The sequence below is a fragment of the Zalophus californianus genome, chromosome 6 (genome assembly GCF_009762305.2).
Source record: "Zalophus californianus isolate mZalCal1 chromosome 6, mZalCal1.pri.v2, whole genome shotgun sequence".
NCBI lineage: Eukaryota > Metazoa > Chordata > Mammalia > Carnivora > Otariidae > Zalophus > Zalophus californianus.
Window position 1 is genome coordinate 84,200,928 of NC_045600.1, and position 17,258 is coordinate 84,218,185.

The 17,258-nt window shown below is 36.9% G+C and overlaps 1 protein-coding gene across 4 annotated transcripts in view; it reads right to left on the bottom strand.

Annotated features, from left to right (window-relative positions):
* TMEM87A (transmembrane protein 87A) overlaps positions 1–17,258 on the bottom strand; it is a 42,259-nt gene that overhangs the window by 14,686 nt on the left and 10,315 nt on the right. For 2 of the 4 annotated variants that reach the window (XM_027570596.1, XM_027570594.1), the window contains exons 5-12: positions 15,901–15,951; positions 15,773–15,817; positions 9,470–9,587; positions 6,529–6,590; positions 5,531–5,714; positions 4,400–4,499; positions 1,619–1,712; positions 357–428 (exon numbers count right to left, since the gene is read on the bottom strand). In XM_027570596.1, the coding sequence (XP_027426397.1) occupies positions 357–428; positions 1,619–1,712; positions 4,400–4,499; positions 5,531–5,714; positions 6,529–6,590; positions 9,470–9,587; positions 15,773–15,817; positions 15,901–15,951 (726 nt within the window). The remainder of the gene's footprint in view (positions 1–356; positions 429–1,618; positions 1,713–4,399; positions 4,500–5,530; positions 5,715–6,528; positions 6,591–9,469; positions 9,588–15,772; positions 15,818–15,900; positions 15,952–17,258) is intronic. The other 2 variants (XM_027570595.1, XM_027570597.1) reach the window with 1 other exon arrangement.

The following is a 17,258-nucleotide window of genomic DNA, read 5'->3' on the forward strand; positions in this document are numbered from 1 at the left end:
ACAGAGCTCCTAGCATGATAAGTAAGGTCGTCCATGTTAAGAAGTGACCACACTGAAAAGTCGTGGTGTTACAAGCCCCCATCCCATCCTATCATCTCCCATCACTGTGATTTTGGCTATAAGTCTAAAAAAACCCTTCTCATATTTCAAAGTCCTGCAGCATTAATACACAATTTTAATTTCCAGAATTGTAATACAATATAATTCTACAAATAAAAGCACACCCCAAAATAAAATGTAAGGCAAATATCTGTCCCAAAAACTATGCTGCTTGTTTCACGAGTTTATATATATAAGGTGCTATTTATATAACCCTGATTACCCCTCCAAACACCAGGGCATTATTGAAAGGATATCCATAAAATAATACAGGCATCAATTGCTGAGAGGGCCAGGTTTACTAACAGAGCCAAGGGATAAGAAAAATACTACAGCAGCAGAAAGAAAACGAAATTGACAAAGGGTTAAAGTTGCTAAAAGTTGAAGGAAATTACATAGAGGACAGTGTGATCTGAAAAACAAATATGTATCCATAAAATGTTTTATTTAAGGGGCAATTTATTACAAAAGTTATTGAGCTCAGTAAGTCAAGTTTACAGCATTTACCACCTTGAATCTAATGGGTGATTGCTGAGAGTGATTTTTAAATAAATAACTACTGGAATGACCAGTTCTTCACATTAATCCAGCTTTAAGATAAATTTCTTTATCATTTTTATTTAGTGCTTTGGTTTCCCTCCCTGACAAAGGGCATGATTTTATAATTCTCAAGAATGATGTGAAACAATTCGCTGCATTTTAGAAAACCCTTTGAAACCCAAGTGCTGGTTAAGCAAAGAGCACTATCACTTAAAAAAAAATTTTTTTTTAAGATTTTTTATTTATTTATTTATTTGAGAGAGAGAATGAGAGAGAGAGAGCGCGCGCCCATGAGGGGGGGGAGGGGCAGAGGGAGAAGCAGACTCCCTGCTAAGCAGGGAGCCCGATGTGGGACTCGATCCTGGGACTCCAGGATCATGACCTGAGCCGAAGGCAGCTGCTTAACCAACTGAGCCACCCAGGTGTCCCAGCACTATCACTTTAAAACAAAAAATAGAGGGCGCCTGGGTGGTGCAGTCGGTTGAGCATCTGAAACTTGGTTTTGGCTCAGGTCCCAATCTCAGGGTTGTGAGATGGAGCCCCATATCAGGCTCCAAGCTCAGCATTGAGTCTGCATGGGATTCTCTCTCCCTCTCCGTCTGCCCCCCCCCAAAAGCGTGCACGCATGCACTCTCTCTCAAATAAACAAGTAAGTCTTAAAAAAAGTAGTATTGAGCAAGATTACAATCTTTGCCACTTAATACAAGAATGAGAGCCCACTTTCTGGGAGAAGGAAATGAGTAAGTAGCAATTTGGGGACAGGTGGGAAAGCATTCATTCCTGGTCACACATTAAACTTACAAAGTTCTAATAGATTAAAGAGAAAATTTGAATTATACATACATTTTGAAAATCAGAGTTAAAGGTGATTTAGAAGAAAGAGTAAAGAAGCCCACAGACATTTCCAATTCACCCTCTCAAGACAAAAACAATGTATCTGAACTGACCATATACAACACTTAGATTGAGTAGTACTGACCCCAGTAACTCTGAGGACCCCTTCCATGCCAGAGAACAAAAGATAGAGGGCTCCTGCTACCACAACTTTGTGAAGAGTGACTCCAAGGCGAGGCCTAAACAGGAAGCAAAGAAAGAGTTGAGTACCAATGCCACAAACTCCAAAATAAGTAATAGCAACTCATGTTAATTAAAATACAGGCCAACAACTTAACAGAGATAAGTCAGACATACTTGATCCACATGAGGAAAACAAACTCAGAAGAACATATGGTCTGAAACCAAGCTAATACTAGAACTTTACATCTGGTCCCTGGTTACGGTATTTAAAAAAAAGGGGGGGGGGCGCCTGGGTGGCTCAGTCGTTGGGCGTCTGCCTTTGGCTCAGGTCGTGATCCCGAGGTCCTGGGATCGAGCCCCGCATCGGGCTCCCTGCTCAGTGGGAAGCCTGCTTCTCCCTCTCCCACTCCCCCTGCTTGTGTTCCCTCTCTCGCTGTGTCTCTCTCTCTCTCTGTCAAATGAATGAATAAAAAATCTAAAAACAAACAAAAAACTCTTTAATAGAGAATTCTGAAACATTCAATGGTATAATGAACCCCTCTATACCCATCATCCAGTTCCAATAATAGCCAACTGTGCCCCATGCAAACCCCATCCACTTCCTATCCTCCCATATTATCTTCAAGCAAATCCTAGATAGTATATCTTTTATTTGTATATATTTCAGCATGTGTTTTTAACCAATAAGGACTTTTTAAAAACATAACCACAATACTATTATCAAATCTAAAAGTTTTAACAATATAACCAAATACCCTATTGCAACTCATTAGATAAACTGTACATTTTTAAGCTCAGAATCCAACAAAATATGAAGTCTTCAAGCAGCTTCTGCTTGAAGAAGAAAAAGTCTTGAATTCTTAACATTCAAAATGCCATTCAATCAGAACCTGCATTTTAACAAGATCTCCAGGTGATTCATTAGTGCACTGTAAGTCTGAGATGCACTGCCATAAATCATGTGTACTTACATCTAAGTAGTATTTGTTCTTGTATTTTTTGTCATATGCTAGTAAAGCTCCATATGGGCAAGGATTTTTCTCCCCACTGGTTACCTTAGAAATCTAGGCCACGCCCTGGCATATAGGAGGCATTCAAATATTTGTTAAACGAATTAAATAATTTAAAAAATGAAACCCATCCCATCCCCCTAATCCCACTGAAAACAAAACTCCTTTAAATGAATAAATTTAAAAAATTAAAACCCATTTCTTTAATACCACTTAAAGACTCCTTGAAATAATTGTCTATACCTGGCTAGTTTCAATTCCTCCACTTCTAGTCTTTCTTGAAATCACTCGAGTCAAGCTTTTATCCTAGCACTTCATCAACACCATCTTATTAAGGTCACTTATATCTTCCATGTAGTTCAACCCAATAGTCATCATTTAACCCTCTTGACACAATCACTCCCTCCGTGAAAGTCTTCGGGTTTACCTCTCACCACAATGGTCCTTCTCAAATTCCTCTAATTCTATTTCATCTCATTGAATTCTAAATAACTGAAAATGTTCAAGGACCTCTTGCCCTTTGACCTCTTGTCTATATACATTTACTTCCTCAGTGATTGCATCCCACTCTAATGGCTTTAAGTAAACAGCTATATTCTGATGACTCCCAAATTCATATCTCTATCCTACACTCTTCCCTTTACTGCCCCATTTGGTTATCTAACTGAACTCCTAATCTTGCCTCTACTCCAAACTTATTCCACCTAAGATGCTCCTGAACTCATAAATTCCATCCTTTCGGGGCGCCTGGGTGGCTCAGTCGTTAAGCGTCTGCCTTCGGCTCAGGTCATGATCCCAGGGTCCTGGGATCGAGCCCCGCATCGGGCTCCCTGCTCAGCGGGAAGCCTGCTTCTCCCTCTCCCACTCCCCCCTTGTGTTCCCTCTATCGCTGTGTCTCTCTCTGTCAAATAAATAAAATCTTTAACATATATATATATATAAATTCCATCCTTTCATTGGTCAGACCAAAACAGTCAGCATCATCCTTGATTCCTCTTCTCGTTCACATCACACAGCTGATCCACCAGAAAATCCCATTGACTCTACCTTCAAAATATATACAGAGTCTAACCACATCTTAGCATCTCTTCCTCTAGGTAAACATATAGTTCCCGCACCACCTTGAGATCTCTGCTTAAATGTCACTTAGTGAAGACTTCCTTGGCCACCCTATTTATAACTGCAAGCTTCACTTCTTGCCTAGCACTTTCTACACCCTTCCTCTGCTTTATCTGCTCCATAGCACTTATCACTGACATATTAGATATTTACTTACTTGTATCTTTGTCCCCTCCCTCCACAAATGTAAACTCCAAGTCTTTTGTTTACTTGCTGTATACCCAGCACCTAGAACAACGTCTAGTATGTAGAAGGCACTCGATAATATTTTTTGAATAACAATTTTCAGACTTTTTTCAGAGTAACACTCTCATAAAAAATGTGATTTCAAAAACATTTGGGAAGACTAAAAGTAACTGTAAGTTCACTCTACAAGTTTGATGTTTTAATGTCATTCACTACATTGCAGACTTTGCTGCAAATGCTCGAGTTCTCAGAAGTGAAATAAAACACATTTTCTAGCTTTTGCAAATCTACAAAATTTTCGATACCTGTCTTACTGCAGAATTATTTCTTATACCAATTCTTTCAGAATTACAATGGGATCCTGCAATACTGTTTCAATTTAATCAGTGTTTTAATATGTCCTCTCCATATAAAAAGTTAATACTTACTTAACTATGCCATATCCCAGGCTGACTATGATGACCAGGGTTCGAGCCAGTGAGCGTTTAACTGCTGAAAGCAGCTCTGCAAGGATCAGGGCACCTTGGACTGAGAAAGAAGAGATAAAGAGTGCTATAATCTAGGTTTGGGAAAAGGCTTGACTCCAGAACCAGAATGTGGATCTAGATAACTAATGCTCTTCAGAATAACCATTGGAATTAGTCCTGTTCAAAGAAAAATACCTCTCCTGCAATTCTTGTAAGTACACAAGCTGATTTCACTTACCTTGCTCATGTGAAGAGCAATCTGGGTGCACTCAAATCACCTTCCCTCCCAACCCTGCTTCACTAAAACCTCAACAGAATACCTCACCTACATGGACAGTTTATAACACCTACAGAACTTTTCCCCCATTTTTAAAAACTGGGGAATACACATTGAAAAAATATACATACACTGAAAAGCACGAAACACAAACACATGCAGTTTTCAAATTATTCTCACATCTACTATTTTCAAGCCTTTTCAAAGATAGGGAAAGCTCTAATTAGTAATCTTACAACAATAATCATTAATAATTAAATGGTCTGATGAGAGAGTGCCAAAGCTAATCACAAAAAACTTCAGTACAAAATAATTTCTGTCATTACCTGTTTACTTTAGTGAACCATAAGCACCCTCCTATTTTCTTGGTATTACTATATTTTAGCAATTCTTAGAGGCACTTCTCCCTCATATTTTATCTGAAATCAAAGTAGGTCTTATCACCAATGGCATCTTACTATTAAGTTGGTAGTATTTATTTCCCTCCTTAGATGTATAATATAATAATGGTGCCTTAAAAATCAATGGCAATTGAGATTCAATGATGGTGATAATCTTACCCAATATGGCCACTACTGTTATAACTTGTGTGTATGTATTTCAGTACAATCACTCTTAAATCACTGAACCCGTTAAGTTATGAGATTAAAAACAAAAGTTACAATCATAGTGATTATGTTTAGGTTATTATTACTTAATAATAATTAAGTAACTGAAAAGTTAAATCCACTTAATAATGACTGTTGACCCGAGGAAAACTCACGTCTTACCTGCCAATCGTTCACAGACGGGTAAACATTTTTTTGGTTACATACCTGATTCTCCTTTGTATCGGATGTTCTGAAATTCTGCATAGAAGACAGCTTTCTCAAGCATTCCCAGGAAGATGACAGCACCAATCCAAAACTGAATTCTTAGGAGATCTCTCCAATAGCAGGCAGACCACGCCAGCCACAGAACACCAAACAGGACATATACAATACACATCACCATGAAAAACTGTCATCCAAATGGGTAAGAAATAAAAAGGAGAATTAGGGTCAAGAGCCAATTTAGAATTAATACGTAGTCTTAAACTATATATATATATATATATTTATTTTAAGAAGAAAATTTACCTTAATTTATTTACCTTAATAATAATTTACCTTAATAACATTTTACCTCCTACTTTAAGAATAATTATTTTATTTCTTTGAAGTTCAATACTACCACAAAAAAATTATCTCCTCTTGCACAGAGAGAAACTACCTAAGGACCTATCATTAAAAGTAACCATTCTTCTGCATTAAAAGTGCCTTTTCATTACATAAATGAAGAGAACACTAAAGAGGAAAGAAAGACATGGCAGGGTTAGGATACATCTGAAGGCAATGAAACGCAGTGTGGGAAAACTATCAAAGTCAAAAGAAGAGAAATGAACAAAGGAAATCTGAAAACAGAGTAAGACTATTCCCACGGACACTGACATACACACGACCTAAGTGTCATCATTTAGTTACTTTAAATGTGATCTACAGGGCGGTAAGAAGTGCCCCACTCTAGATTCTAGAAAGAATGTGTGATCTGAAATTATCTTTGAGGTACTTTCCAATTCTGAAATTCCTCAAGTCATCAACCTCTTCATTCTACAGATGAGGCACAGAGTGATTCACTGACACTCTCAAGGTCATATTTTAGAAAGAAGTACAAAACTACAAAGCAGTGTTTCTGAACTGTTCAGGAACAATTCTTTAAAGAAGAATATTGCCATAAAACATGGACAATCTTTCAAGCTAAACTCATGTAATGTTAAGAATATAAGTTCACTTACAATCATCAAGGGATATTCTTCAAGCGTGAGGTATTCATAGGGACCCTTCACTTCAACAGTCACTGCCAAAACACAGTCCTCAGAATTAATGTAAAGGATGCAGAAATTAAACAAAAACATTGCATAAAATTTGTCTGATGAAATTAATGAAAAGTCCATCGGGTTATTTACTTTTAACCATTTCAATTCTGGTGATTAATACATTTATAGAGCACTCTGAAATTCCTGAGGTGTTCTCATGGTTCATGCTGTGTCCTGCACAGGCCTCTGCTCCCAGCAGTGGAAAAGCCCCCAGTTCCCAGACACACATCCTGTAAAGACTAGATTGAAGGTATTTCCTCCACAAACCCCAACTGGAACCACAGCCCAGCTCCTCTAAATTCCAAACACATTTCGTATAAACTTTTTCTTACAACACATCATTAATGTGCTTTGAAAAATAAAGGATTACAGTCCTTCATTCTGCTGTCCTCTTGTCTTCTAACTATCCTTACCTATATTTTCCTGTTTACTACTTTTTTTACCTACTTCAATTTAATGTGACTTTGCTTCATTAATGTATCATTTTCAGAAAATACTTTAAGATTTTTATTTATTTGACAGAGAGAGAGAGAGCACAAGCAGGAGGAGTGGGAGAGGGAGAAGCAGGCTCCCCACTGAGCAGGGAGCCCGACGTGGGGTTGGGGTTAGATCCCAGGACCCCTGGATCATAACCTGAGCCGAAGGCAGACGCTTAACCATCTGAGCCAGCCACCCAGGCACCCCTCATTTTCAGAAAATACTTAATAACAAAGTGGTTTATTTTTATAAAGTATTTAATAACAAGAATCTAAAAGATAGATTTGCCTTACTGAAGCAAAACTATGACTTTTAAAATTGGTAATTGATAAAGCTATTTTAGGTCTGATTTGATACTTATGTGAGAAGTGTTAGTCTGTGAAGACAGACTAACAATTGCCTATTCTACAAAAATTTCCTAGTTTTTACCAAGCAAAAAAGACATGCCATTATTAAAAGTAAGCCAACAAAAAAAAAGAAAAAAAAAAGTAAACCAGGTCCAACATTCATATGAACAAAAGGAGCACCCCATAATAGCAATCATAAAAACTTTAAGCACACTGGTTACTAAACCTATACCTTCTTAATTTAATAAAACAGCAAATCAAATAATTAGTGAATATTTATATATCCTTTGCTTACTCTACGTCAGGCGTGAGCAAAATACAGCACATGGGCAAATTTGGTCACCTACTTTTTATAAATAAAGTTTCATTGGTAAACAGCCACATCCATTCACTTACATATTATCTATGGTTGCATTCACACAAAAATGGCAGAGTTGGGTAGCTGTATTAGAGACATTTATTATCGGGCTCTTTAAGAAAATTTGGATAACCCTAGCTCTATGTTAAAATATAAAATACATTTACTAAGCACTTACTATGTGACACACACTACAGAAAACAGAGGAGATAAAAAGATGAAGCTGTCTTCCACCATCTAGTGGATTAGCTGCTAGAAGGGAGAGAAAGTAGGAAAGCAAGACAGAGAACTACCCCTCTGAGCCAGACCTAGAAGGATGAGTGTGTATTTCCCAGAACAAAGTAAAAAGCCATCTGGGCAGGAGAAATAACATGAACAAAGACAAGTGTGAAAATGCATGATATATATTTAAAGAACATGTAGTCTGAGACCGCACCCAATAGCAAAAGGTAAACTGGGACAAGCTGCAGAGTTTTATAAGCCTTGCTGTACAAGGTGGACATTTTACAGGCAATGGGGAGACATCAAGGACTTAATGAAGGCAAAAAAGACGATAAAACTGTTCCAGAGAATTCTGGGAATTTCACATGGCATAGTTAAGTCCATGCTTTAAAGTACCTTCTTCTTGGGGCACCTGGGTGGCTCAGTCGGTTAAGCGTCTGCCTTTGGCTCAGGTTATGATCCCTGGATCCTGGGATCGAGTCCTGCAACGGGCTCCCTGCTCAGCGGGGAGTCTGCTTCTGCCTCTCCCCTCCACCCCCCCCAACTCCTGCTTTCTCTCTCATGCTTGCTCTCTCTCAAATAAAATTTTTTAAAAAAACAAATAAAAATAAAGTACCTTCTTCTTAGCTCCAAACAACAGATGGATAAAACAAAACAAAATAAGGACATAAGCTCAAAAACAAGATAAACATCTCCAAATATCAAAACTGAACAAAAACTCAGAACAGTGTAAGAGGCTGAAGCTATGGTCATGTTTGACTCTGGGCCTGAAAAGCAAGCTATGGCAGTTGGGAGTGCATTTCCTATGGGATCACCAAAACTAGCAGGATTCTAAGGAAAAGGAGGAGCAGAGCCAGATTTGATGCATGAAGAGGCTAAGGTGGAATGGAACAGGGCTTCTTTTCCATCCTTTTCAAAGAAAGAAGGTTGAAAGTAAATGTTGGCAACTACTGCGTTAGACTATTACTCTTTAGAAAGCTATGGGCCTAGAAATACAGGATACACATACATCTTGGGTCCGGCAACTGTGCAGGGCCACCCGCTGGTTTACCTAGAACTGCTATATCCCATAGAACTATAAAGCATAAAACCCATTTCTGGATTGGGAATTAAAAGCACTCAATGCAACAATGTATAAAAAATATTTTTTTAATTAAGTCAAACAAAAGAAATAATGAAATAGAAAAGAAAGATACAGTTGGGAAAACTAACAAAAGTTGGTTCACTGGGATAAAAATAGCAGGGGGAGCAGCAGGCAGAGGGAGAAGCAGGCTCCCTGCCGAGCAAGGAGCCCGACAGGGTGCTCGATCCCAGGGCCCTTAAAGGACTGAGCTACCCAGGCACCCTCACAACAAACATTCTTAATTATTCCCTCCATTAAAGCAATTTTACACTACCCATCATGCATGACACAACTGGATAAGATGAATGGTAAAAAGGAACAAAATGTACTTACTGGTAAAAAGATTACTAAGTGAATTTTCTTTTGAGGATTCCTTTGAGGAGGAAATGCCAATATGTACAATAAAAATGTATGGTGCATCTTGCCAAGTTTTCAGTGGATCATGCATTGCCTGGAGAAAAAAAAAAGACATCAATCTACAAGTCTTAAGAACTAAGAGCACATGTTAATATGAAAATTGTCTTCTAGAATGTGCCCAGAAACACAGCTGAGTTCTTCACTTTCATTCATTAAAAGAGTAGGCACAACAAAACAAACAGGCCTACAGTGCATACAATAAAGTATGTTAGACTATAAATTACTGAAAGACAGGACATTTTATATCTTGTTATGCACAAAAATCATGTATAAACATATTTTTTTTACAAGGAAAACCTCAGCTAAAAATTACTAAATTGAATCTATTTCATTAAGCCATGCTAGGATACTTGGTTATATTTTACACAGATAAAGTAAGCAGATTTAAATCACCTCAAAACAAAAACACCCATGATGTTGACAGTGAATTATATTATAAACACTAACTCCTGAATTTAATTCCCTTTGTTCAACGTCATTCTCAAGACTACCAGAATTTCTACTGAAAAGGACTCACATTTTTATCAAAAATTTAATCATTGGGGCACCTGGGTGGCTCAGATGGTTAAGCGTCTGCCTTTGGCTCAGGTCATGATCCCAGGGTCCCACATCGGGCTCCCTGCCGAGCTCCCTGCTAAGCAGGGAGCCTGCTTCTCCCTCTCCCTCTGCCTGCTGCTTCCCCTGCTTGTACACTCTCTCTGCCAAAAATAAATAAAAAATCTTAAAGAAAAAAATTTAATCATGGCTAGTCTACATGGAATTACTGTCCCTCATAGTAAAGGAAGTGGAGGGAACAGCCTCCATGTTTACTAGTTTTGTAAACTTTGTCACTTGGGAAGAATCCGTTCCAAGGCCAGTCAGTTTATACATAGCCCAAGCAAAAAGCCTTCAAAAGATTTGTTGCCATACTTGTTAGATGGACTATGGACCTTCCCACAACCACAAGACTAAAACACAGATTAAGGAGATAAACACAGAAAATTATTGGCCTCTTCCTTGTGTGAAAAAAGGTATTGCTACTTAGACTTACAATTTATTACCTTCTGGTCTTAAAATTAAAAGAAACTTTTACCCAGACACCTCTGGGTAAGCTTCATTGATCTATAAAACCCCTCAACATGGATAACAGATTTTACATATTTATGTGTTTTCCTGTGGAGCCACAGGTTTTCTCAAATGTTCAAATTATCCTACAACCCAAGAAAGGCCAAAACAAGAGTTCAAAAATTATATTCCACGATACAAATCCAAAGTGTCAAAGGAGATTTAATGATTCTACAGCTATAATACATTTACTAGGTTATCTTAGTAACTTAAGAACATAAATTCCATGCTGAATCACATATTGATTTATCTCTGCCTAAAGGCCCCTTTCCGACAAAATTAAGGAGCAATTTATGAGAAAAAGTTAAAGCTTTAAAGTTATAGGTACATCATGTCCTTCACCCATAATTAACTGAACCTTTCCTGAACTTACATGTGCATTAACCAATAAAATTTAATTTGGCGTAATAAGCTGCTCTGGTACTAATTTTATACACCTTAAAACTACCTCTTACAAATTTCAAAAGGGACTCATTAATTCTCATATTCCAGCATCTGACAAAGTTTCCATCTAACTCTGGGATATACATATTTTGAGCCTGTAAAAATAACGATATGCCAAGTTTTGTCTTGGTAACCAAGCTTTAACAAGTCTAGTTCAGAATACTGAGAACATAATACCAATTAAAAATCTTAAAAGATATGCCAGGCACTCTTGCCAGAGGTTTAACATTTACTATAGTCCTTAATTCTCACAACAACCACATATGATAGGTACTATTATTGGCTCCTTCATAATTGTCCTTTAAGACGTGAATGGATAAAATAAACTGTGGTACATTCAAGTAGTGGAATATTATTTAGCACTAAAAAGAAATGAATTATCAAGCCATGAGAACGCATGGAGAAACCTTAAACTCAAAATACTAAGTGAAAGAAGCCAGTCTGAAAAGGCTATATATCACATAATTCCAACTATAAGACATCCTGGAAAATGCAAAACTATGTAGACAGTAAAAGAAAACAACAACAACAACAACAAAAAACAATCAGGGGCACCTGGGTGACTCAGTCAGTTAAGCATCTGACTCTTGATTTCAGCTCAGGTCATGATCTCAGGGTCATGAGATTGAGCCCCATGTGGGGCTCCACACTCAGCGGGAAGTGAGCTTGAGATTCTCACCCTTTCTCTGCCCCCCCCCAACCCACTCTCTCAAATAAATAAATCTTTAAAGAAAAAAATCAATGCCAGGGGCTTGAAGGGAGAGATGACTAGGTGGAGGGAGCACTGAGGATTTTTAGGGCAATGAAACTATTCTCATAATGGTGTTTATCTGTCATTTTACATTTATTAAAAACCAAATACTATACAACAAAAGGAACTAACACTAATGTTAACTATGGACTTTGGTTGATAACAATGTGTCAGTGCTGATTCATCAATTGTAACAAATGTGCCACACTGGCTGGTGCAAGACCATGATGGTGGGGGACTCTGAGTGCGTTTGTGGAGGAGTTATGTGGGAACCCTGCCTTTTGCTCTATTTTGTTATGAATATAAAGCTGCTCTAAAAAAGAAAATATACTAATTTAAAAAACATTACAGGGGTAAATATATCACATTACTGCTTAAATCAAACCATAAAACTGAATTAATAAAGACATTACATCTTCTTAGGAAAAAAAGGACAGAGAAAGGCCCCTTTGTCTGAAAAACATGTTTTCTGAGAGCTTTAATAAAAGGGGGTAGTGCTGAACTTGTGATTACCCTTTAAATAGGATTATCAGGGCCGCCTGGGGGGCTTAGTTGGTTAAGCATCTGCCTTCAGCTCAGGCCATGATCCCAGCCTGCTGGGATCAAGCCCCATGTCGGTCTCCCTGAACCTGCTTCTTCCTCTCCCCCTGCTTGTGCTCAATCTCCAATAAATAAGATCTTTTTAAATAAATAAATAAATGAATGAATGAATGAATAAATAAAGGATTATTAAAGTATTCTCTCGGGCCCAATTTTCAGGAAGAATGATCAAAGGACAGATAAATCTCTGACTTTTTATTATAATCTGACTAAATATCATTAAATATTACTTGTGATATTCAACAGGGTCATCTTTCAGCCAGCTTTAATCCCTAGGAACAGGGCTCAAGCCTTGAGTAGAATTTAAAAGTATGCTATGCACAGGGGGAGCCTGGCTGACTCAGTCGGTGGAGCATGTGACTCTTGATCTTGGGGTTGTGAGTTTGAGCCCATTGTTGGGTGTCGAGATTATTTAAAAATAAATACAAAATCTTTAAAAAAAATAAAAGTATGCTATACACAAAATAAATGTTTGGCCTCAACAATAATTTTTTAAAAATACAATTTACAACAATTTAACCTGACAAACTGCATAAAACCTGTTTTAAATTATAATAGCCACTGTTTGTGAGCAAAGAGGGAAACTCAATCCAATTTTCTTAGGACAATAAATTGCTATAATTTTTCTCTAGAGCACACTGACAAAATATAAAAAAAACTTATAAATTGTGCATACACCTGGACCTAGCAATTCCACCTCTAGGAATTAAGGCTAAGAAAATATTATAAAAGTGCACGGGGTGCCTGGGTGGCTCAGTCAGTTAAGCATGTTCAACTCTTGATCTCAACTTAGGTCTTGATCTCAGGGTCCTGAGTTCAAGCCCCAGTGTGAAGCCTACTTAAAAAAAAAAAAAGTGCACAAAGATACAGCTACACATTATGAATGGGACCTTAGCTATAATAGTGAAAATTTGGAAACAAAACAATATACATCGTAAAATGAAATAGTATGCAACCATGAAAAAAGTAAAATAGCACTCAATGTACCAATCTATTAAGTGAAAACAAAAAATTATATAGCAGTATATATAATATGATCTCACTTTGGTCAATATGCATGTGTTCTGTGTAATCACACTGAACTGCTACAAAATAAAATTACAAGGGATTTTTACTTTTACGTTATACAAGCAACATGTTTGCCAACATGAAGTCTTTTGAAACCAGAATATAAAAATTGTTTTAATCTTCAAAATTAATCACTGAAGTGCTCTTTAAAATTGCAAAATAATGAAACATAAATGTCTAACAACAGATAGTTTGCTAACAAACTGCAATGTATTCATACAAAATACTCTGCAGTGACTTAAATTATGATGTCATAACGATATTTACTAAACTGGAAGGATGTCCATGTTACACTGCCAAGCTAAAAAAAAAGTTACAACATAATATATATTGTAGGAGTCCCATTATTAAATAAATATAAGCATGCTCAGAGACAAAAGACTATAAAGTAAATATATTTAAACTCTATCAGTGTGTGGTAGTATTACAGATAATTATTTTCTTCTTTGCATTTATGTATGTTTTCTAAATTTTTGAACAGATTAGCAATAAGAAAAAAACCAACATTGTTTAAAAAAAAAAATTTAGTGAGTTCTGCAGCGCCAAACTCATCTTTAGGTTAAAATTCTATAAACTATAAATCAGGGCAGGGAAAGTGGGGATACTTCCAGAATGGCAGAATGAAGACCTCTGAAAATACACTCATCCCTAAAAGCAACAAGAACATGGGCAAAAATTATCTAAATCAACATTTCTGCAAGTCCAGAAATTAGCTAAAGACTTGCGCCAACCCTAAATGTGTTTCCTTAAGAAAAACAGTTGGGTCTCATTAAGAAAAGCAAGCCTGTGGTGTTTTTGTTCATCCTAATCCCATCTCCCTCTTCCAAGCACCTTAAAACCAAAGTTCTCACAACTCTAATGGCTGTGAAAAACAGCAGTTTAGCAGGCACTGGAAAAAAGACAGAACAAGTTTGGAGATACCCTAAAACTGTCTGGCAGGTGCTGAAAAGCTCCTTTCCCAGGTCTTATCTTTTATATGACCTAATCCAGCCTCATTCAGTGGAAAGGATCCTATACTCAGGACCCTGTCAAAGGCACTCAGCAGCAACTGTGATAGATCACAACTGTCCCCTCAGCTGATGTTAGTAGGCTGGGCTATCAAAAGGCTGACTAAAAACTTAAAAGGAAAAACTGGAAATGAGATGACCATAGGGGCTTTGAAAAGCTCCAAAATATTCCTGAAAATCTACAAGGCTACAAGTACATGCAGATTTGTGCACATATATGTGGGGCTATACACATATACCTAAGAGGCCTGAGAAGGCCCTAATCACTCACCTCTGACTGATCTTAAGGTTCTGCACAAGAAGGAAGTGAAAGTTAAGACAGTTTTAAATTGTGAAAGAAGCCAGACACAAGACCACAAACTGCATGATTAGATTTATATAAAAATGAATAGAACAGGCAAATTCATAGACAGAATAGTGGTTGCCTAGGGCTGGGACAAGGGTGGAAAGAAAAGTAACCGCTAATGGCTTTGCCATATTCAAACAGTGACTTTCTGAGTGATGGAATTAGATCCTGATTGGTGGTTGCACAACTTGTGAATATACTATACAAAAAACTGAATTACAGGTTTTAAAAGGCTGAATTCTGAGATGAGTATGTCTGAATAAAGTCATTATAAAACTTAAAACTTTAATCAGTTTTGTAAAAAGCATGACCCAACATGGTTAACAGTCTTATTTCCTCTACATTTTTAAGAGGTAAAGTTTTGAGGAATTAGTTATCATGAATTAGAAAGTATATTATGAAAATAAAGGCATATTTATCATTTTCAATCTTTTTTCAATTTTCCAAACTGTCTTCCAGTTATATTCTATCCAAAGGTAATTTTAGATGGAGTTTAAGGTTCTTTCTTAAAAGGTTCTCCTATTTATGAGTCATATTTATCGGGTGATAATTACAAAAACAATAGATTGTAGCAAATAGGGAAAATGCAGGAAACACATAAAATAAAAATGGCTCATATTATCCACAACAACCATTATTAACATTTTGGTGTTTAAAGTTTATTTATTTTTTTTTTTAGTAATCTCTACACCCAAGGTGGGATACAAACTGACAAACCCAAGAATTAAGAGTCACATGCTCTACTGACTAAGCCAGGCAGGCACCCCAACATTTTGGGGTTTAAACTTCCATTCTTAAGTTTCTTTTTTAAATGGTACGATACCAAGGTAATTCAAAACACATAAACCTAAGAAAACTGAAATATGGGCTCAATGCCCCAAATTCCCTACTATACTTACAGTTTTGTCTCCAGTAAGGGTAAGATTTGTTCCATTCTCCTTAGCCTTTAAACATTAAAAAAGGAAAAGAAAATTAATTCAGAATTTTTACTTTACTCTCAGAAATATATAACAATGAAAACAATTACCTCCTGTTTTTCTCCTAAGAGAGGCAATCGCACAAAATCCCCAGAAAAGCTCTATGAAAGAAACATAACATTAAAGTTAAAGAAGTATAATAGTAAAAGCATAGTTCAAAATCCACAGAAATGGTTAAAGCAAAACTTACTGTAACAATAAATAATATGGCACTGACAGACAAAAGATTTCCAATTAACCATAAATAAGCGAATAAACCCATGCAGAGAACTAAAAATAGTATCAGACTAAACTGGCCACTCAATTTTTCTATTAAGAATTAAAGATTTTTAAGAATTAAAAAAAACCTTAATGCTTAGGATGGAGAGATCTTATGGTTCCCCTCTTGCTACAGATGAGAAAAATATGGCTCAACATTATAAAGCTTTAGATGCAGAAATGGGATTTGAAAGTAGGATTTTTAACTCTTGTGCTCCTTCCACCACCACACACTCATGCCTAAAAAAAACTACACTAATTACCTTTCTTATCAGTTATCAGCAGATGAGGCATTCTCCCTCCTGAGTAATTAGAACACGTATTTCAACCCTGTTACATTAGACTGGAGGAGGAGAAGTAAGCTTAGCAATAGGGGTATATGCCAAGACCCTGGAAAGATTATAGCAGATCTCAAAGTGAACCTTGGGCAACAGCATACAACAGGTAGCTTTCCATGATCAAATCCAAGAAAGGCCAATCAATCCTCCCAGGCTAGAAAACTAACAGAAAGCTGCTTACTCAACATTCCACTGTTTCTAGATTTCTTATTCTTTCACCATTTTAAAGATATCTTCTTTTTCCTCCAAACCCATAAAATCTAAGCTATAACAAGAACTCAATTATCAGTTGTTATAGTTCAATTATCAATTACTTCATTTGCTTATCAATCACTAATTATTAAGTTAAGGCCTTCTTATAAATCAACTTTACTTCTAGTAACTGGACAGAAAACCTAGCTTTTGGTGAACTCTGCCTCTACAAGGTAATTTGCTAAATATTCAAAAGCAATAAACACAGTAAGGACAAAAAGGCTACAGTTAACAATAACTTTTCAACACCCATAAAATATATAACTTTTCTATCAAAAAAATGATGCTAGATCCTATTTCTATCAAAAAATTTTAGAATATAAATTCCACTTACATGATTACGTACCTGTAAGCATTAAAAACACACATTATTCACCTCTTCTCCTTTACTCAAGAAAAGGTGCGGGGATGCCTGGGTGGCTCAGTTGGTTAAGCAACTGCCTTGGGCTGAGGTCATGATCCTGGAGTCCCAGGATCGAGTTCCACATCAGGCTCCCTGCTCAGTGGGGAGTCTGCTTCTCCCTCTGACCCTACCCCTTCTTGTGCACTCTCTCTCATTC